Source organism: Bos mutus, chromosome 2 (genome assembly GCF_027580195.1).
Source record: "Bos mutus isolate GX-2022 chromosome 2, NWIPB_WYAK_1.1, whole genome shotgun sequence".
NCBI classification, from domain to species: Eukaryota; Metazoa; Chordata; class Mammalia; order Artiodactyla; family Bovidae; genus Bos; species Bos mutus.
Genome location: NC_091618.1, coordinates 113,764,529 through 113,788,003, shown reverse-complemented (window position 1 = coordinate 113,788,003; position 23,475 = coordinate 113,764,529). Strand labels below are relative to the sequence as shown.

General features: G+C 42.0%; 1 protein-coding gene across 4 annotated transcripts in view; it reads left to right on the top strand.

Moving 5' to 3' along the window:
* Window positions 1-23,475, top strand: part of WIPF1 (WAS/WASL interacting protein family member 1) — a 129,013-nt gene that overhangs the window by 88,303 nt on the left and 17,235 nt on the right. For 3 of the 4 annotated variants that reach the window (XM_070358676.1, XM_070358683.1, XM_070358689.1), the window contains 3 exons: window positions 12,422-12,509; window positions 15,651-15,780; window positions 21,481-21,654. In XM_070358676.1, the coding sequence (XP_070214777.1) occupies window positions 12,459-12,509; window positions 15,651-15,780; window positions 21,481-21,654 (355 nt within the window). In that variant the 5' untranslated portion in view covers window positions 12,422-12,458. Of the gene's footprint in view, window positions 1-5,477; window positions 5,502-12,421; window positions 12,510-15,650; window positions 15,781-21,480; window positions 21,655-23,475 lie in introns of those variants that run through there. The other variant, XM_070358698.1, reaches the window with a different exon arrangement.

Below are 23,475 nucleotides of genomic sequence, written 5' to 3'. Positions count from 1 at the left end.
TCCTGACCCCTGGACAAGTTTGGATCCACAGTAATTTTTTTCTCCCAGTTAAAATGGTGGTTTATGTCGCTAACTGTATCTTTCAGTGGGTAGCACAGTTTGTCCACATGATTACCTTTGAACTCTCACTTGGGCCAGCAACAGTAAGTGCTTTTATAGCAAAAGGAGTCCCTGGAAACTTCAAAGGAAAGTACCGTGGAACTCAGCTCTTGCCAGTCTGTTGCTACAGACCTGTTCCTTAAGTTCAAATCCCAAGCTATTTCTAAGCAGTCTTTTAGGACAGTTTGTCTTTTAGAACCATTCTGTTCAACATCCAGACAGTGCAGTGCACAATGAACTATTGCTGATCAAATCCTGCAGCATTCACTATGAACAGTTACATTTAATGTGATTAATATCGTGACACAAAGCATTGTAATTTTCATATTCCAAGCAGTGTACTCAAATATCTACAGAGCAGGATGAAGGAAACTTTTGTATAAAAAAAAAAATGCTTTTTTTCCTTTGGAGCATATATGAGAAAGCAGCTTGATTTATATTCCTTTTACCCTATGAAGAAGTATAAAATAAAGTTTTAAAAAGTTAAGAGGGTACATAAAACTTTGGTCAATAAGTATAAGTTCTTTTAAATAATTTAATGGCATAACTAGTGTGTACAGTAGAAAATGGACAAGTGGTAAAATGAAGAAAAGGCTGCAGGAAGATTCTTATTAAGAAAAGTAGGACAGCTTGGTTGAGAGAAAGTGAGGAAGCAGGAGAAAGAGTAAGTCAGGATAGTGAGAGAGGAAGATGAGAAGCTTGAAAAAGACTTTGAGGACCATTAGTGTGGAAACCATACCCTTTCTGGTGACTTGGATTGTGGGTCTAATCTTCTGTATTAACTTCATAAAGTTATGTCGCTTCTGAACTTGAATAACATTTAGTCAAAATTCTCCCTTGTATAATCTAAAGCACTTAAATCATCTATCTAAAATCAGAGTCAGGTTTTCTAATGCTTTTCGAAAACTTCATCCATTGGTTAATTGCTCACAACTCTTCAATTACTCTTAATGTCTGAACTTTGAGGGACTTCCCAGGTGGCGCTGCTGCTGCTGCTAAGTTGCATCAGTCGTGCATCAGTCTGTGCGACCCCATAGGCGGCAGCCCACCAGGCTCCCCCGTCCCTGGGATTCTCCGGGCAAGAGTACTGGAGTGGGGTGCCATTGCCTCCTCCAGTGCATGAAAGTGAAGGGAAAGTGAAGTTGCTCAGTCGTGTCCGAGTCTTAGCGATCCCATGGACTGCAGCCTACCAGGCTCCTCCATCCATGGAATTTTCCAGGCAAGAGTACTGGAGTGGGGTGCCATTGCCTTCTCTGCCCAGGGGGCGCTAGGAAGCAGTAAAGAACCTGCCTGCCAATGCAGGGGATGTAAGAGACAAGGGTTCGATGCCTGGGTTGGGAAGATCCCCTGGAGAAGGAAATGGCAACGCGCTTCAATATTCTTGCCTGGAAGATTCCATGGACAAGAGAGCCTGGTGGGCTACAGTCCATGGGGTCGCAAAGAGACAGGACTGAAGCGATTTAGCACTGCTGCTGCTGCTAAGTCGCTTCAGTCGTGTCTGACTCTGTGTGACCCCATAGACGGCAGCCCACCAGGCTCCCCTGTCCCTGGGATTCTCTAGGCAAGAACACCGGAACCTTTAATATTATGCATACTCTGGATGAACAGTATTCAGAGAATTCCCCAGGGTGAAGAATTTTCCCTGGGGTCCAGCAGCAATTTCACTCTGATCATTGATGAAATTAAGTTCTAGATATGCCCTTCCCCGACCCGAGCTAATGTAAATGTAAGAGGAAGTGAGCTACCTAATTCCTGGACCTTTCAAGGTTTACACTCTTTGAAGACTGCTTAGCATTTGGTAAACACGTCATTTTGTTGGGAGTCTCTGGCTATTTAAATCTTGATCCACTTCTGGTTTAAGGTTTGACTCATTTTGTTTTTCCAAATTGTCACTTCTGTACCTCTTGTTGAAAAGAACATTTCCCTTGGACTATCATAAGTACTAAATACCTCTGTCTGTAATTTGGCAACCCTCAGTTCTGAAAGTTAAGACTGGAGAAAAGAATACTAGAGTAAGAAGTGCCTTAGTATGCTTTTCTGAGAAATTTTAAATGCACTTTATACACACCTCCCTTCGCCATTTTTTTGTAATGCAGAAATTACATGGGTATGCACATGTGGGCTAGGCTTTAAATCAGCTCGTGATTTCTCTTTCTCATGGTTAAATAGAGGAAAAGATAATGTTTATTGAGCACTCACTATATGTTAGGTTCTTGACTTCTGGTTATTTTATTTTTTAAAAAAATGGCTAACAGTTAGCAATGGCCTCATTTAATTCCTCAATGGTCCTATTGAGTAGGTACCCTTCTCCGCATTTTATTGTGGGAACTGGACTTAGGCTGAGCAGTTTGCCCACGGCCACTAACAATTAACTGTAATTTCAAGAGCTTTTTTCATAAGTACAGTTTAGAGGCTATAAGATGTCCTTTTCTAATCCTGAGAATCTGGGATTGTACAAATGCTTTGTTTTAAAATGTCACAGCGATAGTAAATATCTTTAAGTGAATAATCTCAAGTAAGACCATTTCCTTTCTAAAGTTTTTCGACCTTTTTAAAAGTACATTTGGTGACGCTTTTGCTTATATTACAAGGCTATACTTTCAATGATTAAGTTAATAAAATATGTTGAGTATGCTGACATATATGCTGTGTGTTGTGCATGTGTGTGTGTGTTTGTGAGTGTATGTGTGAGTGAGTGTGTGTGGGGGGGGGGAATAGGGAGGGGCAGATTTGGTAAAACTAAATTTGGTGCTGAGGATTTAACTTTGAGATTTGAGCCCCTTAAAGAGAGTACTAAAAAAAAAAGACACAAAAAAAGTACTTGTTAGAGATGGGAAGTTGTGGGAGGAAAATAAAAGATTTACCTTCTATTCTCCCAGTTAAGGACAGGTGGGTCATTCAACTTACCTTCATTTTCTCATTTTTGAAAGGGTTTAGCTATCTGTGAATTTGTGCTGACTTTTCATGTAATTAAACATGTAGGACTGTATATTCTAAAAATAATTTCACCTCATAGAAACCTTTATTTCCCCTATAAGCAGTTATTCTACTATAAGCAGTTATTCTTATAGTAAAACTGTGGGTTTGTGTCCAAGCTCCCAACTAATCATAATGACATTGTAGATGCTTCAGAATGTCTTCTCTGAAAAATGCCTTCCCTCTACTCCCCGAATTATCGATTTTTTATCTAAAAGAACTCTAAAAGATGTGTTTCTGAAATAGCCAAGGACCCTCCAAGTACCGCAGAGACACAAACCCTTACCATTGAGAACACAACCCGTAAGCAAAAGTCACTTAAGCTATTGCCTTAATTGATGCCCAGCTGAGAAAAGAGCAAGTACGTTTTGAGAAATGAAGGGTCCCGTGTACAGTAAGCGTGGGTGCCACATTCAGCTCAGATTGAGAAAAACAATGATCACGAACTAGGTGAGGCAGTTGCTTTGCTTATAAAGGAACGCTTGTTTCTTTTCTGTGCCTTTGGCTTCCTCTTGGGTTGAGCAGCCTTTTTGTTTCTCCTCTTCTATTGATTGCCTCATTGCCTGCAGCCCTCGGAGCTTGAACTGAGGAGAGAAGAGTCACAATAATAGAAACAAACTTTATGCAAAGATATTAAAAGTTTCTAAAATGGCCAAAAGGACATGCCATGCTTGGGGGTGGGGCACTGAGCTGTTGCACTGGGCCTGGTGTCAGAAAATAGAAACTACAGGCCACTGCAGCTGTGAACGACTGTGCGACAGAAACAGGATGGCTGTGGTTTGCTGTGAGCATCAATTTTCCTGTTGAGCATTTTTACAGGAAGTTGAAGAACAAAGCCGACTTCATCTTAATTAGTTCTGATGGTTTTCAGATCTTCAACACATCCAACCACGTTTGCCTCATGGAGGAGTCTCCAAAGAATAGAACCAAAAATAATCCTGAGTGGGAATCATAAAACAACGATGTTGGCAGCAATTTGGGTTTTTGCTAAATGATTTTATTTTTACAGTATAACTTGGAGTGGATTTATTACCTTTATAATGAGAGCCTTTGTACTCTTTTTTTTATGGCTGTGGTAACTTTATGAATTTAAGGGCCTTTCCTTATTAAAACACTACTGAGTTATATGTATTATAAATTTCCTTCTGTTACTATTTGGTGAAACAGTTATGCATGTGTGTATTTATACAGATACAAAGAGGTGTACGTGTGTGTGTGTATAAACGGTGGAAAATATACATCAAAATGTTGACAAGAATTATCTCTGGATATTATTAACTCTAACCCTTTCCACCTAAAATTTAATTATTATCAAATGCTTTGTTCAGTGGTTAAATACAAGTGTCATGTTTTATTTTCATCTTTGTATTTTAGTGTTACCTATTGCTTTCTTTTTTTCTTTATGGCTGGTCTGGGTATTCATTGCTTTGCTTGGGCTCTCTCTAGTTGCAGTGGCTTCTCTTGTTCCAGAGCACAGGCTCTGGGCACACGGGCTTCAGTCGTTGTGGCACACAGGCTCAGTAATTGCTGCTCATGGGCCCTGGCACATGAGCTGAGTCGCTCCAAGGCACGTGGAATTTTCCTGGACCCGGGATCAAACCTGTGTTCCCTGCATTGGCAGGCAGATTACCACTGCACCACCAGGGAAGTCCCTATCTATTGTTTTCTAAATTAATCAGATTAGTGATTAGTGATTATCATTTTGGAAGCAGGAAAAAAAAATTCTCAAAGTCTAACCTGAAGAAGTCAAGAGCACTAAGAAATACATACATGAAGATGAGTTAAGAACATTATATATAAAGTAAAATGTCAATGAATGTAAATAAAAATAAGATACAGAATAGAAAGTAATGAAGGCAAGAGAACATTTGGACCTTAGGATCTTTTCAATTGTATTATTTCTGTTATGTCTACTCCCTGTCCCTGCCTGCCTCCACAATGATGAATTCAACCTTTTTGAAAAAAAAAAAAAGTTTACTTTTTTCTCATTCATTTTATAGAATAGTATTCAAGGGTGACTTTTGGCAAGATTTGCATAGCAAAATGCTTTATAATTTTGAATAGTCCCAAATGGTGATCAAACGTAACTGAATAAACCCGCTTCTTATCTTCTTTGCTAGAACTTGGCCGATTCACATACACACACATCCTCAGGATTAGAGGCTGGCCTTCTTCGGGTTATTTCATCGGATAGCGCTGGAAATCTCTCCCCTCTTCCTGTTGTTCTGTAGTATGGGCCTCGTGTGGCATCATCTAGAATGAACTTGATGTTGGTTGCAAGAAACTAAGAAACAGTTTATTTAAGTAACTCGTCAATTATCTTCGTCATTTCACATTCAGAGATGATTCTGCTTTCTTAGTTGAACACATTGAAGAAGAAAGCCTCAGTTTCCTGGGGCAGCTCTGGACTGACCTCTGGGCTCTGGGTGAGTGACTAGTTGTCCATGCTGTTGGGGGAATATGCGGCTGTACGGTGGGGAACAAGTCGTTCTCACAGGTGTCCCCCATAACAGTATTACACAGCAAGTGGCTTGGGGCCACAAGCTGCCCTGGTTGATCTGAGGTCAGTGTGTGATGCTGTTTGCTGTGAGTTTAAACCATGATGCCGACCTAATAGAATTGTAGTAAAACTGTCAAAACCATCCATTTCTCTCACAGAACTAGGAAATTCCAGAATTTCTTAATATTGATGTGTACTGTGTATATTTGTATATTTGTGTTGATGACAACGAAGAACGAATTAGTGGATTTTGAAATCATTTATGTAAAATATTCTACTCTGTTCTCTCAACCCTCAGAGTCAATTCCTTTATAAAAGGTTTATTGATAGATCCCTCCTTTCACCTCAATAGTTTTCACCTAAAATTTCAGTTTTTTAGACTTAAAAAAATTTTTTTGGCCACACCGTGCGGCATGTGGGATCTTAGTTCCAAAACCAGGGATCAAATCTGTGTCACCTGCATTGGCAGGTAGATTCTTAACCACTGGACCACCAGGGGAGTTCCAAAATTTGAATCACTGATTCATTCAGTGATTAAATAAAACTTTGGTAATCAATCACATACCCTAGGGTTCAGGTTGATTTTTAATTTCTTTAACTTTTGACAGACAATCCAGAGATGGTTTGGGTGAAAAGTCAATTGGTAGATTTTATTCAAAAACTATTATAATTTCCACAGTGGATAATAGATATGATAGGTAACACGTATTGTTAAAACTGTGTTTATTCATTTACTAGGACTGCCATAACAAAGTACTTCAGACTGGGTGTCTCGAACAGCAGACTTTTATTATCTCACATTTCTGGAGGTTGGAAGTCAAAGATCACGGTGTCGGCAGGTTTGGTTTCTCCCAGGGCCTCTCTTCTTGGCTTGCAGATGGCCACCTTCTCCCCATGTCCTCACACAGCCTTTTCTCTGTGCTAACACGTCCCCAGTGTTTCTTCCTCTTCTCACAAGGACCCCAGTCATATTAGATGAGGGCCCAGAGTAATGGGGCCCTCTTCAGTTCAGTTCAGTCGCTCAGTCGTGTCCAACTCTTTGCGACCCCATGAATCGCAGCACGCCAGGCCTCCCTGTCCATCACCAACTCCCGGAGTTCACTCAGACTCACGTCCATCGAGTCGATGATGCCATCCCGCCATCTCATCCTCTGTCGTCCCCTTCTCCTCCGGCCCCCAGTCCCTCCCAGCATCAGAGTCTTTTCCAGTGAGTCAACTCTTCGCATGAGGTGGCCCTCTTAGTTACCTCTTTAAAGGCCCTCTCTCCAAGTATAGTCATATTCTGAGGTACTAGGGGATAGAGCTTCAACATATAAATTCAACCCATAATACTGTGTGTGAAAACAAAAAACCCATTTCCATCTGTGTGGTTTTCTTTGTGCACATAAAATTCAGCACACAAGGTGAACATTATAGAAAAGTCTGGGTTTTTTCCTGTGATGAATGTTATTTAAACAGTGAAATGAGACTTTATAAGTCATCACATGCTCAGTCATGTCCGACTCTTTGTGATCCCATGGACTGCAGCCCGCCAGGCTCCCCTGTCCATGGGATTTCCCAGGCAAGAACACTGGAGTGGGTTGCCATTTCCTCCTCCAGGGGATCTTCCTGACCCAGGGACTGAGCCCGCATCTCCTACATCTCCTGCATTGCAGGCGGATTCTTTACCACTTGAGCAATCAGGGAAGCCCTGAGACCTTTATATGTGCATCCAGTTGTTCCAGTACCATTTAGTGAAAAGACCTTCAATTGAAAAGACCTTCAAAAGACCTCCCCATCAAGTTGCTTTGATCACTTTGTTGAAAATTAATTATGTACATATGGATTAACTTATTCAAGTATTTTCTTTAATAGATTGTTTTACTGTGAAGAGTATTGTTTGCTGAGTTGAATGTTTACAACACAGAAGGACTATTTTTATATTGAACTTTAAAGTTATCATTTCCGGACTAAATATACTGTCTTAATTTTAAAACAAACAACAACAACTAAAATGAGTGAAATGAGGGACTTCCTTGGAGGTGCACTGGTTAAGACTCAGTGTTTCCATTACAGGGGACACAGGTTCAATCCCTGGTCAGGGAATTGAGATCCCACATAACTCGAGGCAGCCAAAACACACACACACAAAAAACAGTGAAATGATTCTCTGAAAGCAACTAATTCTCAAAAGTGTTTATTGTTAAAAGTTTGGTGCCTGGGGAGGGTGGGAGAGCAAGAATCATTAAATGGGTAGGGCTGTGGAGAAGGCAATGGCACCCCACTGCAGTACTCTTGCCTGGAAAATCCCATGGATGGAGGAGCCTGGTAGGCTGCAGTCCACGGGATCGTGAAGAGTCGGGCACGACTGAGCGACTTCACTTTCACTTTTCACTTTCATGCATTGGAGAAGGAAATGGCACCCCACTCCAGTGTTCTTGCCTGGTGAATCCCAGGGACAGGGGAGCCTGATGGGCTGCCGTCTATGGGGTCGCACAGAGTCAGACACGACTGAAGCGACTTAGCAGCAGCAGCAGCGGTCCTCCAACTGCAGGGAGCCTGGTTCCCATGCTGACAGCCCACACTTTGGGAGCCCTTGTCCTACTCACCCTTTCCCTTCTAGAGCCCCTCCCACCCAGGGAAGTGAGCTGCCTTTCCTGTGGGACTCCATCTCCTGAGGGAAGATCGAAATGCAGGAGGCCAAGCCCTCAGGCTGCCTCATTCCCACGGGGGCAGCCACATCCACACAGGACTCCGGGCAGAGCCAGGGCCTCAGCTCAGTCTCCAGGCCTGGCCACCCTCTGCCAAGTGCTTGAGCGGCTCTCACACCAGCAGGACCTGTGCTCACCTCAGGGACCACAGCGCTGAACCTACCTGCTGACTGCTAACTCTGCCCAGCCCTGCTGTCCTGGTTCACTTCATCCTTCCCACACCCCCATTTAACAGAGAGCTTAGTCTTATCCCAGGTTATTAGCAGCAGAGCAGAAATCACGATTATGTTCTCCTGACCCCGGACTCATGTTCTCACAGAGATTCTGTTTTCATCCATAGGCCACACTGGTGTCTGGTAAAGCCCCCAAACTCCAACTCCTTCCCTGACTGCTGTTAAATGCGTAAAACAAAATACAGAGGATTACCAAGGAAACCAGTTACAGTGCAATCGGTACAACAAGGCCTAGGAGCAGATCATTGCCCCAGCTTCCAAAGAGATCTGCAACAATTATACTATGATGTGAAAATATCACATAAAAAACTGTTGGTGAAAAGGTTTCAGGTGTGGTTTGTGGCCTACATTTATAATTGAAGGAAATGCTAAATTGTAGTTAGAATTTAGGGGAAATAAGTATGTCCCTTTTTTCACCCACATTCATGAACCCCTGAATTCTGTCCACAGACCCTGTGGGTATGGAGATCCAGGCTAGGAAGGCCTGCCTGTTAGGATTTAGGCTGCGGTTGAGGCCCTTCCATCAGGCCCAGTCTTGGTTCTGACATGGCTCTCCTGCGGCCTTGGACTCTACTTCTCTGGTGAAGTCAAGAAACTAAGCGCCCAGACGTAAAGCTCGCCTGCCCCTCTGCTGTGGGACTGGTTCTTTACCCAGGCCGGGGTGCTCAGGGCTGATGCTGGGAGCTGTTCCAGTGGCCAGCATATGGCTTGTTTGTGTGATACCTGATTCTTTCACTCCACCCCCACATAATCAATGAGACTATGTGCCATGTATTAGGGAGACCTGGTGTTCACAGTGGGGTGGAAAGACAGCCAAGAAGGGGATCCAGCAAGGGCCTGACGTGTGGGACATGAGACTGATCTTTGACCCGTGTGCTGGGGTGGCAGGTTTAGAGTCTGGGGTTTCTCACAAACCTCCCTCAAGGTCCAGCCTGCACAAGTCCAGACCAGCAGCTGTTCAGCTAGTAAGGAGCCAGGAGACCATGGCAGCCTCTGGAATCAGCTTTCAGTGTGAAGGCAGGCGTAGGAGTAGTTTATCTGGAGGAGAGTTAGGCAGGGGGTCAGTGGGAGCTGCAGCAGTGGAGAGAAAGGAGAACTGAGCCTGGGAAAGGTAAGCGCGCTCACCCGCAGATCCTCACCCTGTTGTTTACGTGAGGTGGTCAGGGGCAGGGGAAAGCCCGGCTCTGTGGTCCAGAGGTTTATTTATAAGCCAGTTAATGCACAGAGAGAACCACAATAGCAACAGAAAACTGTAAGAGAGTTAAAGAGGCCTTGCAGGGTGGCAGTCTCCTGAGAACGCCCCTGCTCCATCACCTGGCCCCTGAGGTGTACAGGACGGAAGTTCAATTTGATCTTTGCAACCAGAGACTGACTTATGAGAACCAAACCCAGAAGAGGTTCCTGGTGGTGATTAGAATTCACTTCTTCCTCGGTCTTAGGATAACAGGATGGCAGACTAGTCAGTGAGCACAGAATCTGACCTGATGAATTGGAACATTGAGGGGCCTTTCATCCACCGAGCTCATGAATGGTCTGTCCCATGGAGCCCGTCTCTCGCACCCTCTGGGTGGACCCGGCCACCCTATTCCTTGATGAGCTGCCTCCTCCAGCTCTGTTAATACCATTTCTTTGGCCACAGCATCTTTGACAGTTAGTTGGGCCTGAATCCAGTTTCAGACCCTCGTTCTTCCTCCTGGTCCTGGAACACAGCTCTGAGGCCTCTGAAGGTGCCCCTGCAGTTGGAGCACCCCCTTCATAGCCTCCAAATGCAGGCCCCCAACTCTGTTTACACTGCCCATGCAGCCCTGTGGGTGACTGGTGTTACCCAGGAAAGATCAAAGTAAGGGATAGTGCAGCCCAGCCAAGACTGACATTCAAGTGGCTCCTCTCCCTCACTTGTCTCCGTGGCGCAGTCCTCTCCTGGGCTTGCCCACTCGGCGCTCACAGTATTTCTTCTCTGTCAAGAGAAGTAAGGGACAGATCCCTGTCTAAGACAAGCTCTTTTTGAAAACCAGATTCTGACCGAGTTTAAGGTGAGCTATAATACTAGTGAGCCCTTCACCTGCCTGAAAATGCTTATCTAAAAAGAGCAGAGATCAAAAGGACTTGATGTAAACGACTTTTACATATTTCATTGAGTTATTAATTTCTGAGTCTCAGCATCCTTCCGTGTAAAATGTGTTTGAGATGATGGAAATAAAGTGCCCTTTATTATCCAGTTGACTGTCAATAAATGAGAGCAGCTGTCGCTGCTCTAGAGGTTTCTAAATTTCATTTTATAGAAGACACTCAGAACAGAGTGTCTTGATTCCTATCTTCCAGAAGCTTTGACAAGTCTAGTCATGTCCTGTTAGCTATTCCATTCTGTTAACGTCACAGAACGCAAGCCATCCAGCAGAACGTCAATAGAAAGTACAGCTGACCCTTGAACTATCCATATGGAGGTTAGAGACACCGATCCTCCATGCACAGTCGCTCCTCAAATCACAGGTCCCAGGTACCCTGATTCTGCATCTCTCGATTCAGTCACCCATAGATGGTGTAGCACTGCAATGTTTACTAAGGAAAAACATCCATATTTAAGTGGATCCGTGAAGTTCCAACTCATTGTTCAAGGGCCATCTATATTTGATTCAAGGTGTAAGTTTCCCTCAACTTTTAGTGATTGAGCTAAATTAATACTTTTAAATTCTAAGAAATGGTTTTCTGCAATTACGAGACTGTTGAAAATAAAAGAAAGATAATTCCGCTATTTGAAATTCAGGACACGTTACATAGGAACAGTGTTATTCAGGTGGTCAGTGTCCCAGGCTGCTCTCTTGGTTTAAGGCTCCGTGACCAGGCTTCTCGAACATTAATGCATGTGAATCACCCAGGGATCTTGTTAAAATGCTGAAACAAATTCAGTGTGGGCAGCAGGGCTGAGATGTGATGTTTCTCATGGTGATGCTCTGAGGCTGATCCAGGAGCCCTAATGATCAAGGAGCAGCAAGGTCGAGGTGGGAGAAACTGGGATGCTGAGGGTGTGAAAGTGGCTGAGGGGCGGGGCATCTGCTGAGACCCCAGGGACGGGACTCTGTGGACTGGGGGAAAAGAGGCAGGATCGGTGGTTAGCATCACTCCTGGGGCACGTCCTTCCCATGCCTAGCTCCTGACATTGACCAGGGTGCCCCCTTTACTGCTGCTGCCCACCACGGCTTCCCTGTACTGTCCTACAGCCTGGAGTCTGCCCCTCCCTCTGTCCCCTGAGCATCACACTCTGCAGAAAGCCTTTCTAAGGAACCCTGTTTCTAGTAAACAGCTCCAAATCAGAGGTTGGAGTCCCCCTCTCTTTTTCCCTCTGGCTCCTGTAAGGAAGTGCCGAGTAGCACAGAGGTAGGAACCTGGCCTCCTTGCCCATCTTACCTTGTCCCTATCTCCTTTCCCTGGAGGATTGGACGAACTTTGAGGGCAAGAACAGAAATAGATTTATCTTTACATTCCTGTGGAGCTACTCAGACCTAGACAGATGTCAGGAATCTCTTGACAGAGAAGAAATGCTGTGGGGCACCGAGTGGGCAAGCCCAGGAGAGGACTGCGCCAGGGAGACAAGTGAGGGAGAGGAGCCACTTGAACGCCAGTCTTGGCTGGGATGCACTGCTGGTAGTTCCCTGATAACCTCCCGGCTTCCTCGGGCTGCAGGCCAGGAGCCTTCCCCGACCGTGGGATTTGCTCGCAGTATCTCCAGGCACTCTGGCTGAGAATCTTCCCTGGCTGCATCCTTCCAGAAGAGTAACATCCTAGCCATGTTGTGAAGGAATCCCGCCTCTTATAGAAACTCAGACTGTCCCTTTGAGGCAAAAGGGGAAGGAAGATTAGGACAGAGAATTATTGAGACATCTAATATGTGACGGTGCTTTGTTTCTTTCTGTTTTGTTTTACAGATTTGTCAGCCAGACTGTTGAAAGCTAACTGTTCAAGATGCCTGTCCCACCCCCTCCAGCGCCCCCGCCGCCGCCCACGTTTGCTCTGGTGAGTGGCTCTCCTCATCTATGATCCATGTGTGAAGCAAGCTAAACAGACTTGAACCTGGCACACAAGTGTTAGTTTTCAGTGTGTTTACGTTCTGGCTTAAATATGAATGATACGGTACGCTCTCCAGGTGCTGGAGTAAGCCAGACCCTGAGATACAGCAGAAAAAATGTTTTGCAGTTTAAAGTCTCATACAATGCACAGGACACATGCAGAACCCTTATTTTGCCCTTTAAGTCCATCCTCACGTTTCCATGTGTACTTTCCAAAGGCAAGTATTCTCTGGGCCCATCCCGCCCCATGATGGACATGTCCCGGAAGTTACTGCAGCCTCTTCCAGGAAGCGTCTTCCAAGCAGCCCTCCATGCAGTAATCCGGAAAGGCTCCCAGACGCACCCCTAGCACGCGATGCCTTCACTCTTCACTCGGGGAAACTGAAGCTCAGAGAGAGTCTTCTGCCCAGGCTTCTTTCTAGCCCGTCTCAGGCTGGACCCTAGTTGGGAGAACAGACCATTAATTAGCTTGTTGCTATTCCAAGTGTGATCCTCCAACTCCTGGTTAGAGTCCCCCGAAAATAAACACGGAAATTTAGAGTAGTTTAGAGCAATCTGATAATGGTGTTGTGTCTATTGCTTCTAAGATTGTATTTTGTGTGTCTTTTTAAAACTAATTCATTTTTCTAATAATTCATTGTTATTTTACAAAATATTGGTCCATGATGGATTGGAAATTTTTTTCTTAAAAATTCATCCGTCCCTAAAATGAGTTTGAAAAGCTCTGATCTGGCGAACATAGAAGAACTAGTTTTTATTTCCTGAAAATTATAGTTGTGTACCACTGCTGGGTAGTTCATGCCTAGATTTTTTTTTTTTTTTTAATGCTCATGTGTTTATTTTAATGTGTATTTGAAAAATTATAACTAGCACACCCAGGGTTTAATAGTGAGTTACCAATAAATTTTGAGGCAGAACAGGAGGCCAAGGAGGGTTGCTGACCCAAAACCATGAAGAAAACCAACATGGACATGTTATTTACCCTCTTTAGGCCTCAGTTTTTTTTATCTTTAGGATGAAGACAATAGGTAATTCAGAAAGCTCTTTCCAAGATGTCCAAGGCATGGTTAAGTTATAAAAACAAGTTTCAGCAATAGAGGATGGTCCCATTAGCAAAAGTGAACTGTATATGCAAAGAACCTTTCTGGAACTGACTGCCGAGACGCTCTTAACAGGCTTGCTTCAGAGGAGGGTTGGAGGTCAGTAGGCAAAGGGCGTTTTATCTATTTTTTTCAACTGAGATATAATTGACATATAACATTGTGTAAGTTTAAGGTGTACAGCATGTTGAATCGATACAGTTATGTATTACAATATAACTGCCACTGTTGTTTTAGCTAATGCCTCTATTACATCACATAATTATTATTTCTTTTTTGTGGTGAGAACATTTAAGTTCTGGTCTCTTAACAGCTTTGAAGTGCATAATACAGCACTGTTAACTTTAATAACTATGCTGTGCAGTTATATCTCCAGAGCTTAGTCATCTTTTAGTTGCAAGTTTGTACTCTTTAATATCTTCCCAATCTGGGGAAGAGGCATTTGGGACCCCATGTTCATCCTTCTCTCAGGCTCTTGGCCTCTGGAGCCAGGCTGCCAGGCTTTTAATCCGAGCTCCTTCTCTTAGGAGCTGGGTGACCCGAGCGATGATTTAACTTCCCTGTGCCTTAGTTTCCTTGACTCTATAAACTCACAGGGTTGATGAGGACCAAATGAACTAATATACATAAAATGCTAAAAACGATTCCTGATCCATAGTAAAAGCTATGTAAACGTTAGCTGTTATTATCATGAGCAAGTAATACCTTAATTATTTTAAGACCCTTTCAGCTTAACACAGAGATTTCTGTTCAACCTGCTTCAGGGTTTTCTGCGCTCTCCCTCTGCCTCTAACTATAATAAACAGCTGGGTCAGGTATCAAGCTACACTTGCCCAGGTTTACTCCCTGTGGCCTTTCCTGGCACATCTGAAGTCAGAGCCTTTCAGAGTCCCTCGAAGGACTCTCAGGCCTGCCAGAAGCACCTCTGGGTTTGGGGAAGACGACTCTGCCTGGGACCAGGCCAGACCAAGCCAGTTTCCAAGTGTGACAGACACAGGCACACGCCTACTTCTGAGTCCATTTGCTGGGCTCTTATTGTCCCTGCTCCTCAAAAGAATTCTGGAAAAACAAGATCCTAATTTCACAGTAAGGAACTTTCCCCAAAATTCTGAAATCATAGAAAATACCCAAAGGTTTTAAAGTAGCACCTTTGTCTACTGTGCAGCCTCTGGGAGGTAAGCTTTCAAAAGGATTAGGGAACTATATTTAATATCCTGTAATAAACCATATTGGAAAAGAATTAAAAAATAAACAATTTGTAAAAAGGGATTACACATGAGGAACCCCTTAGGCCAGAAGGATATGAAGGGAGTTTGGAAAGTAAAGGAAATGTTGTGTATCTTGATGGCTACATGATTGTATAAGTTTGTCAGAATTCACAGGACTTTACACTAAAAGGGTGATTTTACTATATGTAAAATGTAAAAACTATATGTATTATACCTCCAATCTGCCTTAAATTAAAAAGAAAAAATTATCTGGCAATGTAACCAGAGGGAATTAATTTTCTAAAATTTTGGTGGATTAAAAAAATACAGCTGACCCTTTTTACTAAAAGCAGTTTTCCTCTTGCACCAGGTTAGTTCCAAAAGACAGGAAAGAGAATATATTCATCAGAGAACATTCTAGAGGATGAAGCCTCACAGAATCCTGCGGATTCCTCTCAGACTTAAAATTCCCTTCTCGTCTCTAGCCACCCAACCCTGGCTCTGTCAGTTACCACCAGACTGTGGTCTGAATTTTCAGAGACTTTGATCAGGGACTGACTCTTCCTGCATGAAAAATGAATGTAATTTATTGCTGCATCTGCTCCCAAATGTCTGGATCTTAAAAAGAATGACATCGGGTCTAAAACTTGTGGAGAATTTACAGCCTATTGCCAAGAACCTTAATAACAAGCTTCCAATACTCTAGCTGTTCCCACTGAGTGCTGTAGTACATGATGTTAATTCAGAAGATGAATACGTGTTTGCATGGTTTCCTTTCAGGCCAATACAGAAAAGCCTTCCTTGAGTAAGTCAGAGCAGGCTGGGAGAAATGCTCTGCTCTCTGACATCAGCAAAGGGAAGAAACTAAAGAAGACAGTCACCAATGACAGAAGTGCACCAATATTGGACAGTAAGTAAAAAAAGTTATTTTCCATGGAGATAAGTGGTTTATGACCTAACAATCAACCCTACCCTTCCCACCAAAAAAGTTTTTTGTTTTTTTTTTTTCTGGTTAACAACAGCTGTGAAGCTAGCAGAATAAGGGACTGTATCATTCATTGTAGGCCATGGCTCTGGCCTGGGTTCCCTCTAATGCTGCAGGAAGCCAGTATAATAATTCTTTGTCCAAGACACACACAGCAGTGATTCTCTGAATTATTCACAACACTTTACAACACTTTCTGGAAATTAACCCCTTGTCTTACCACAGAGCAAAAGGCAGCATGAAATATGGAAAGAGCCCTAGTCTTGGAATCAAAGGATGTAGATTTAAACCCTGACCATCTTCAACCCTTTGTCTCCATTTGTAAAATGGAGATAATAGCTGTTTCACTGCCCTCACATGTTTGTTGTGAGCATCAAATGAGACAGTGCTTATAAGAGTGTTATGTTGCCCGGAATGTATAATTCACGTGTACAGATATGATTATTAGGAGGTTGGAGAGAGAGGAAATGAGGTCACAACTTTGCTTATATCCATCATAAATCTGAGCTACTTCCTGGAACAAGATAGGGTATGTATAAACAAATAAGCACCTACCATACAGGGCTACTTATTAACATTTACAACAGAATGAAACATTACAGATGACTAGAATCTACCAGAAGTTAATTATCAGGCCTCAAGACTATCTCCTTGCACTCCTAGACATTTCCACTGCCAGCCAGCGATGCCCAGAATTTGTCCTAGACTATGGATCCCACTTGGACTCAATAGAAAATAGACTGCCCAAAAATCACCAGAGGGAGCTTTGTAGACAAGGGAATAATGATGTAGGATTTTAGCCGACTGGAGGATTAGAAGAGCTTAGGAAGAGTTTCAAGGAAAAGTGCCTAATAAGTAGAAGAGAAAGATGAGAATTATGAGATGTGAAAGTGAAAGTCACTCAGTCGTATCTGACTCTTTGCAGCCCCATGGACTTTAGTCCAGGGAATTCTCCAGACCAGAATACTGGAGTGAGTAGCCGTTCCCTTCTCTGGGGGATCTTCCCAACCCAGGGATAAAACCCAGGTCTCCCACATTGCAAGTGGATTCTTTACCAGCTGAGCCACTGGGGAAGCCCAAGAACACTGGAGTGGGTGGCCTACCCCTTCTCCAGCAGATCTTCTCGACCTGAGAATTGAACTGGGGTCTTCCTGCATTACAGGCAGGTTCTTTACCAGCTGAGCTACCAGGGAATCCTAATGGGTAGAAGAGAAAGATGAGAGTTAGGTGAGAACACTGGTGTGGGAAGAAGGTAGAAAGAGAAATGTCATGACAAAGGCCTTTGAGTGCTGCTCTGTTACTGGGCAGGGTGGTACAGATCAGAATGCACCCCACTTCAGTGAAACTAGGGGGTCTTTGACTTTCAACAAACTCTTATCTATAATGGATAAAATGCCCACAAAATGGTATGGTTATTGTATAATCAGTCCCTTAGTTTTCCTTATCTTTGTCACAAGGTTCTCCCTGGGGGTTGCCCAGCCCAGGCAGTTCTGTCTGGGGAGCCTACATCCAATGCCACTGAATCGTGGTGCCTGCTATGGGGCTAGAGGAACTCTGTCTGCAAACTGCCAACCTCCAGAACAGAGCCCAGTGGTTCTCTCACTATGAGAGGGAGCTCAGACTCTGGAGAGGTAGACGTGAAGTCCCTAGATGTTGAAGGAGAGTGGACTGTCTGGGGCCCAGTTCTGAATCCACTAGTGGAAATTCATTATATTCTTCAAGGTACACTTCTCTCATTAAAATGGAAATAAGGGTTAGTTCTCCCTTTCAGCTGCTCAATGATGTTTAAGAATGCACTGGGCTTTGTGGACACCAGATGCAAACCAACGCATGCCCTCATTGTCCAGGAACTTAACTGGACACTAATAGTGTTGTCTCAAGCTCTTTACAAGTGGCAAAGTTCATCCATGGTTTTGTATTGTTTGCAGGTAAAGCCTCCCTGGGCTCTATGTTAAAATGTTGACCATGGTTATGCATGTTGAGGTCAGCCTTGTCCTGCAATTTAATTTAATGCTAACAAAGTGACCAGTTAGCTAACCTCAGAGGCTAGTTTAGTTTCCCTATCTGAAAGCAGCACAAATGCTGCGAGTTAAGAACACTAATGTATGATGTCTGTTAGAACAGTACATCATTCTTTTTGAATGTTCCATACCAGGTAAAGGTGTCCTATGAACTGTAGTATTCCAAAATGTTTCATTCATCAGTGAATAACATTTGAATGACAAGGACATTATTCATATTACTGGCAATAATTAAAATTAGTAAAAATTTTAAATTTTATATGGAAGCAATTTTACACACACGTCCAGAAACTGTTATTCTAATTTGATATATTTTATTGTGTGAAGTAATTCTTGAGAGCTCATTATCAGATTGTTTATTCTATTAGCAGAGTTCCCATCAATATCCCAGAAAGTCTTACACCTAGAAAAGGTACAGAGCCAACACAGACTTACAATAAATCTAATCCAGAAAAAAAGAAAACATCAATGAATAAAACAGAGCTCAGAAAGCAGATTAAATAAATGATTCAAAGCAGATTTTCTAAAATTAAGGATGCGACAATGAAGTTATATGCTAAAACATTTTGAAATCTTAATTTTTTAAGAAAAGTACAGATTTACCAGAAATCACTCATGAAGCCTCAATGAACAAGGGAAAAGTTGAAAACTTTATCAAATTACTTTTTCTCTACAAAGCTTTAGAGCCAGATAATTTTTATCAGAAAATTCAGATTTTAAGACATAGCTAATTCAAACACTATATAAAGCATCCCTAAACACAGACAGGAAAGCTACCTGATAGGTGTAATGAGACTAACATGATCCTAATATCAAAACATGACAAAGGCAGCTGTGTATCAATGTCTCAGGGGACATGTGGCAATGCCTAATGGCATTTTTAGTTACTACAACTTGAGGGAGGGGTTCCTACTGACATCTAGTGGGCAGAGGCCAGGGATGCTGTAAACATTCTACAGAGAATAACAGAGAACTCACGACAAAGAATTATCTGACCCAAAATGTCAGTAGTTCCAAGGTTAAGAAACCCTACTACGTATAGACCACTTATGATCATAGATGAAAGGACACTAAAAAACCCAAAGACTCTAGGTCAGTAGTATACAGTATTAAAAAATAATAATTTTATAATTTACCAAGACCAGGGCTTATCTCATTTTTAATGTTAGAAAGTCCATATATCCATCATACCAAATAAGGAAAACTATATCATGATCTCAGTAAATCCTAAATAGGCATTTAATAACATTCCATGCTATAAAAATAGTCTTAAAAACCCAGAGTGGAACGATCCTTGCTAACTATGAATATTTAGAAAAAAAAAGTTATTTCAAACCAACAGTCAATATGTAACTTTGAAACATTAGAGTAAATGTCATTTACTCTAGAGTAAATGACATTTACATTTAGACATTACATTTAGAGTAATTTTCATTAAAAGCAAAATATTATTTACTTAGTTTTATAGTACTAGTGACATTAATAATTTACTTTTAAGATAAATATATAATGTATATTTATTCTTTATAATTATTTTAAAATAAACCATCTTTAAATTAATAAAACATTAATAACATTATTATGGAAACTCAGTCATCTAAGTAATTTCTTATATAAAAGAGAAATAAGATATACAACTGTTAGAAAAGAGGAGGTAAAACCTTTGTGATTTGCAGACCATTTGTCTATTAGAAAATCCAAAGGAAAGTGTTAGTCACTCAGTTGTGTCCAACTCTTTGTGACCCATGCACTGTGCCCACCAGACTCCTCTGTCCATGGGGATTCTCCAGGCAAGAACACTGGAGTGGGTTGCCATGCCCTTCTCCAGGAGGTCTTCCTGATCCAGGGATTGAACCCAGGCCTCCTGCATTGCAGGCAGAATCTTTACCATCTGAGCCATCAGAGAAGCTCAGAAAATCCAAGGTAAAAAATTAATACATTTTAATTTTGAAAATGCAAAGTGATTTATTAGATATCAAATGAAATTTCCTGATGCCAGTAACAACCATATCCAAACTATAGTAGCAAAAACATTCATCATTTCAACAAAAATGTATATGAAGTAACCCTGAAAGAAATATGGGTGACTCTCATTACAAAAATTATAAAATTTTACTGAATGAATCAGAACACATGGGAAAACATAGCATGTTTCTGTAAAGTCTAAATATCATAAAAGTGTCAGTTCTCTCAGATTATTGTGTAGATATCATGTAATACTTATCAAAGACTCAACAAGGTTTTCCAGGGGTAGAACTTTAAACAGTACTCCTGGTGGCTCAGAGGTTAAAGCGTCTGCCTGCAACTCTTTGTGGTCGCAAAGAGTCGGACACGACTGAGTGACTTCACTCACTCACTAGCCTCATAAAATATACATACATAAATTGTTAAGAGATAGTTTTATTAAGAGGGTAAAATCATGGCTGTAATATGGATATAAAATAAACATATATCAAATATTTTCTTTAGCTCATTAATTTAATGAGGGAACCAATATGATATTATCAATTCAAAGGAGAATTATAAGTACCACACATATGCAAGCAGGTGAGTGTTGAAATGAACTTGCAAATAGGTGTAAAATAGGTCAATAATCAGTTGAATTACACTGAACACAGCCAATATGCATGTCTATGGACAAATACGCATTATTTTCAGTTTTCTACAACTTACAGAGTTATAGACTAACTCAAAGGCAATGGGAAATGACCCAGAAGGCTAACTGGATACTTGGTAATCCTTTTCTTTCTTCTTCTTTTCCCTTTTTGTTGGTCTGCCCATTTCAGAATCTTTCACAATTTTTTTTTTGGCAACAAATGCAAAATGAAACAATCTTTACATTGTCTCAAGTTGCGAAGAATTTTTAAAATGTTAAAGTCTACTGTTGGGTTTTATGATATTAAAAAATTGAAATCAACCTGAAAGGCCATCAAATAAGTAAATGGTTAAATAAATTACAGCACATTCATGTTCTAAAACACAATGCAATCCTTTAAACTCATGTTTTCAGAGAATATTTAATAACATGGGAAATGCTAACAATATTGAGTGAAAAAAGCAAACTAAAAACTATGTAGTGAATTTGGTCTTGGTTTTAAGAAAAAAAAAGTGTATACAGTGAAAAAACTGGCAGGGGAAAAAATATACAAAAACAGCGGGTATTTCCATGAAGCAAAATTATGGGATATTTTACTTTCTTCTATTTTTACCTGTTCCTTTCTTCTCACCTTTTATTGCATCTTCTCCTCCCTTAACACATTCTTTCTTTGAAGATACGTTTATTTGCCAAATCTTCTGATACAGAACAAATAGATATTATTAATTCATATGGCAGTGAGCCAGGTAGAGGAAAGACATTATCTATTGCTGATTCTTCCACCACAGGGCTTGAGATAGCCCTGGAGTAGAAAGAACCTCTGCTCTTCTGACTGGAAATAGGGTGAATCCTTAAAATCCTACCCTTTAATGAAATCCCAGTTGTCCACCATGGGCTTAGGGTCAGCCAGCTTCCTGCTGTATCATTGTTTACTTGGGCCAGGACTGGTGAAGTTCTCTGGCAGTGTCTTCATACATGTGAAAAGAATGTGTCTTCTTCCTTCTACAGAACCCAAAGGAGCTGCTGCTGGCGGCGGCGGTGGTGGTGGTGGCGGCGGCAGCTGTGGTGGAGGTGGCGGAGGAGGAGGTGGTGGAAATTTTGGCGGAGGTGGACCACCCGGTTTGGGAGGACTGTTCCAGGCTGGAATGCCGAAGCTGAGATCCACAGCCAACAGGGAGAATGGTAAAGAGCATTTCCTTTCCTTAGTTAACCGAAGACAAGGCGCAATCTGGCGGTTTGAGATTTGGCATCCCCTCTGAGGCACTATGCCCTTTAAAACATTTTAGATTGCTTGAAATGCTAACTGTTTTATAAGAGGGACTCTATTTAGCATCGTTTTTCTTTTTAAATCAGGATCAGACAGCTCCATCGAGCTGTAAAATATTTGCCCAGTATCCTTGGGGAAACTTGTACTTTTTTGTACTTTTCTAAAGGGTGAGCTAGATTGGAAAGAAGAGGAAGGAGCAAATGAGAGCCACCCCTGGAAACTCTGTCTGGTGACATGGCAGATTCAGCTTTCTTTGTGAGGTAGCCTGACCTAGCTGTCTAGTGGAGTAAATACTTGTGAGTCTCTTTTCAAACACACAGTGGAGCATGTCATATGGAATATAATTACATATCTCACAAAATCTAAAAAGGCATTTTGCCTGACAGACATTTGCCATTTCAGGGCCAGCGATTCTAGTATTCTCTGCAGGAAGCCATGGAAATGGGTCCTACAGGAATGTTATGAACAGAATGGCAGAAAGAAAAGTTGAACCTGGTCATGCCTAAATTAAAAACCTTACAGAGTGTGTGAAGCTCTCCCCTGATTGTGACAGAAACTCAAGAAAATTTTCCATGAAATTTTATTTTTTAATGTTTACTGTGCTAGAAGAATTTTATTTTTAATTCTATGGTCTTTTAAAATGTCACTGGGAAATTCTCACATTCACATGAAAATATAGGCACTGAATCCTCAGCGTTAGCTGACTATTTTAGTTTTGGATTGTCAAAATCTTGAGGGAGACTCACTAATAAAAGACATTTTATCTTACTGCTGCTGCTGCTGCTAAGTTGCTTTGGTTGTGTCCGACTCTGTGCGACCCCATAGACGGCAGCCCACCAGGCTCCCCCGTCCCTGGGATTCTCAAGGCAAGAACACTGGAGTGGGTTGCCATTTCCTTCTCCAATGCATGAAAGTGAAAAGTGAAAGTGAAGTCGCTCAGTCGTGTCCGACCCTTAGCGCCCACATGGACTGCAGCCTTCCAGGCCCCTCCATTACTTTTCCTTAGCGCCCACATGGACTGCAGCCTTCCAGGCCCCTCCAGTACTTTTCCAGGCAAGAGTACTGGAGTGGGATGCCACTGCCTTCTTACTAGGCCTGCAATTAAAATTTGTATATTTAAAACCTACTGAAAGGTCTTGAGGCAGCAGACATATGCATACATTCAGTACTCTAATAGTAAGTGAGGAAATTTAGGCAAGAGACAACTGGAAGTAAAATAATTAAATGAAGATGGAATTGAAGTTAGTGCACAAAATGGTGTACCAGAAGTGTATACTTTCACAGTATACAATTTGCATATTGGGTCATACATGTAGATGTAGATCTGCATAATAACTGTACCTTTAGGGCTTCCCTGATAGCTCAGTTGGTAAAGAACCCACCTGCAGTGCAGGAGACCCTGGTTCAATTTCTGGGTCGGGAAGATCCACTGAAGAAGGGATAGGCTACCCACTCTGGTATTCTTGGGCTTCCCTTGTTGCCCAGCTGGTAAAGAATCCACCTGCAATGTGGGAGACCTGGATTCAATCCCTGGGTTGGGAATATCGCCCGGAGAAGGGAAGGGCTACACATTCCAGTATTCTGGCCTGGAGAATTCCCTGGACTGTATAGTCCATGGGTTACAAAGAGTTGGACACAACCGAGCGACTTTCACTTTCACTTTCTTTCACTTTACTCCAAACTTTGAAGATAAAACTTATCACAAGTTGGTGACATAGAAACATACCACACAGCCA